The 3,055-nt window shown below is 43.9% G+C and overlaps 1 protein-coding gene across 1 annotated transcript; it reads right to left on the minus strand.

Moving 5' to 3' along the window:
• Positions 1-209: 209 nt before the first annotated feature.
• Positions 210-1,990, minus strand: LAJ45_11200 (uncharacterized protein; the record flags this gene model as incomplete). Its single annotated transcript, XM_046120710.1, has 7 exons — positions 210-426; positions 531-733; positions 795-879; positions 981-1,069; positions 1,127-1,346; positions 1,431-1,601; positions 1,656-1,990. 7 exons carry the CDS (start codon positions 1,988-1,990, stop codon positions 210-212), a joined length of 1,320 nt encoding a protein of 439 aa, XP_045966108.1.
• Positions 1,991-3,055: the final 1,065 nt, after the last annotated feature.

Consider the following 3,055-nt stretch of genomic DNA (forward strand, 5'->3'; position numbering starts at 1 on the left):
GGGATGAACCACTGAAGCTGACCTGGGTTAATATAGATGGATCATGGCAATGAATGTAGTTGTGCTTTGTTGTATGTGATTCGGAGATTGAATCAACTTTATCCTCAAGGCTCCGCTAACTTCGGCATCAATCCACCCACCAATACAAATTGTAACAAGAATCATCATCACTAAAAGAAGCTATATTATCGTCGTGATCTAACAGATATTTAGTCGGATATCTTCTGGAACGTAAGACATCCATCTGCCCCGGTCAACCATGGGTTCGACAAAGTGCTGATCGCCGTCGGCCTATCCTGCGGACCCCCAGCGAGAAGCCCCTTTACAAATTCGATCGCATCGTCTTGTATATTTGAACTCCTCAGAGTCTGCGTCGGGAAATCCAGCTTGTCCTGGCAGTACTGGATCAACGAGGCCAAATCGGTCCTACGGTTCGGTAGCATATGCGCAACAAGCCCGGAGTACTCCTCTGTCGGGTTGGATGACTCGAGGATGGTAAAGGGTAGCTCTGATGTCAAAAGCTCACAAACCAGTATTCCGAATGGCATATATCTAAGACAAAATCGGGGAACTTTGGTTGATTTAGGCCGCTGGATATAATGCCGATTGTCTCGGGTGCGCTGTATAGTGCGGTTCCACAACGAGTGGTCAAAAAGGTTCCAAGCGCTTGTTTCGATACCCCAAAATCGGTAATTTTGACTAAGATAGGATTAAGGCATGCAACTAGAATATTCTTCGGGCTTGAGTGAGTATATATTACGGAAGTAATACTCTAGAATGGTACGAACACCTACCTGTGGCTTTATATCGCGATGATATATATGCTTACTATACATGACTTCGAGCCCCTCCAAGGTTTGAATCGCTATGCTTTTGGCGCTTGACAGGGACACGCCATGTTGATGAATATAGACCCTTAGATCTCCGCATTCCATGTATGCCATCACCAAAACATGAACATGCGTCCTAGATCCATATACCAACCAAGGAATTGGACGAAAAGATGGTCGTACTGGAGTAGAAAATTTAGCATATGTACGTGGAAACGTGCTGATATGATGAGAATAACCTAAATAAGATCAATTAATGCCTTCAATTCTTGAGACCCTTCCTTCGGTGGTTGTACCGCTTTAACAGCTCGCAAAGTTCCCCTCTCACATTCCCGTTGCAGATAAACACCTCCTGCTGACCCCCGTTCAATCTCCCCTTTCAAGTCCCAAGTTGATTTCCTCCTAAAACCGCTTGACAGCTCTTCTTCGTGTACCACATAACCATTGAAATGTTCCGTGTTCATTCTATAACTTTCAATATCTCCATCTGCGTTTGGGAAAAGTGGCTCCCTCGCGCTTTGTTTCTCAGCGAGGTGGGCAAGAGGATATATATGTAACAACGAATCAAGACCTTCCCCGGACATATCCGGCTCTTCCTACCCTTCCGAAGATTGAATAAAGGGTGACTGTGAGGCTTCTGTTGGGGTGTGAGGCGAGAGAGCGGTTGGTCCGAAGGTGCTGCCTTTGTTCATTGAGTTCAACAAATGCTTCAAGAACTCAAGCTGTATGCGTATGTCACTCATCTCCCGGGTAGGGAGACCAATGGTAACCCTGGCGACTACGTCATTCTATGTAAGAGAAGCACACACTCTGAGGGAGACTCACATGGGTTCGAAAGCACTTCGTAAATTCTTTACGTGTTGGTCAATCCAGTTATTACGTTCCTCATTGAAATTGATTCTGGATCTGAGTGCTCTAAGTCCCTCGGGGTCTCTCTTTAAGGGTGTCAAATACTGTAGCAGGTACTCCGATGCAAACCTAGACGACCCCCCAGAAAGATCATGGTTCATGAACAATTCTTCGATGATCATAAGTTGACGATTGAGCTCCTGAATACGCCGTGGAATCAAGACCCCCGCAGGAGTGTCTGTCTCTACGAGTTGTAGGAGAATTGACTGAATGCCTGACGTATGCTCTCTCAGTAAAGTACTGGTATCCATGGGGGGCGGTGTGTGTGTATCTTAGAACTGGTGGTGTTCGTAATTGCGAAGAGATGATCTACTGATGACGTTGTCCCCTTAAGCTTTCACAAGGATCTTTGTCTTGGTTAGCAAACACTGCAGCCTTGGGTGGCCCATACGCCCCAGGTCCAAGGCGTTATCTTTTAACCACAAGGACAAAAATATTTAGAAACAAGGGAGGTAAGTAGACGGCTACATACTTATCGTATTAATTGGAGAGAAACTATGTATACCGACACTACGAGTGCATGAGTTCTATCATAGTCTCTAGTAGCGCTGGGTAACGAATCAGGTAATGAATCGTTTTTATCACGTAACGGTTGTGTAGGAAATGTGTGCTGGGAAAGTGGCCATCTGGGCCATAGGCTATGTCCCGAAGAAATGAATCCGAGTTACCTGTAGAAAGGCATCCGAGAAATGAATCGATAGTCTCGTTGGACACCTTTCTTGACCAGTTTCTTGACCAGTTTCTTGACACAAAAACCGTCTCATATTGCCAAAAGTGGTAGCCATATGCGGTACTACCTGGTGTCTACAGCGTAAGTAAATGAATCATTTAGATTGGGTGGTTAATGACATCGGGAAATGTCACGTTTTTACTATGTGTTAACGAATCAGTAAATGAATCCCTGAGTTTAATATGCCCCTTTATTTGACACATTAAATAATGATTAAACACATTGCCAAAAAGCAATAACAACGCTGCTGGCAGTGGGGATCGAACTCAAGCAATTAAGTAACACTTGCTACAGTATACCACTTACGCCACATAAGACAGAATAATTAGAGGTTCATGCATAAATAACCGGAACATAGTGGAAATGTGCAAAGAAAATACTACTTTAATGCATTTTGAAAAGTCACTCTGTAAATGCATCACTTGGGGTTGTAAATGAATCACTTGTGTCATTTACCAACGACGTCCTCGGTAAACAAATCAATTGATCCATTACCCTATTCGCTTTGGTAGGTAATGCATCAATTGATTCATTTACATTGCTATTAGAGTGTAAAAAAACGAAAAATAGAGGAACTGAACCTAGG

The sequence above is a fragment of the Morchella importuna genome (assembly GCF_003444635.1).
Source record: "Morchella importuna strain M04M26 chromosome Unknown Morimp01GS059, whole genome shotgun sequence".
NCBI classification, from domain to species: domain Eukaryota; kingdom Fungi; phylum Ascomycota; class Pezizomycetes; order Pezizales; family Morchellaceae; genus Morchella; species Morchella importuna.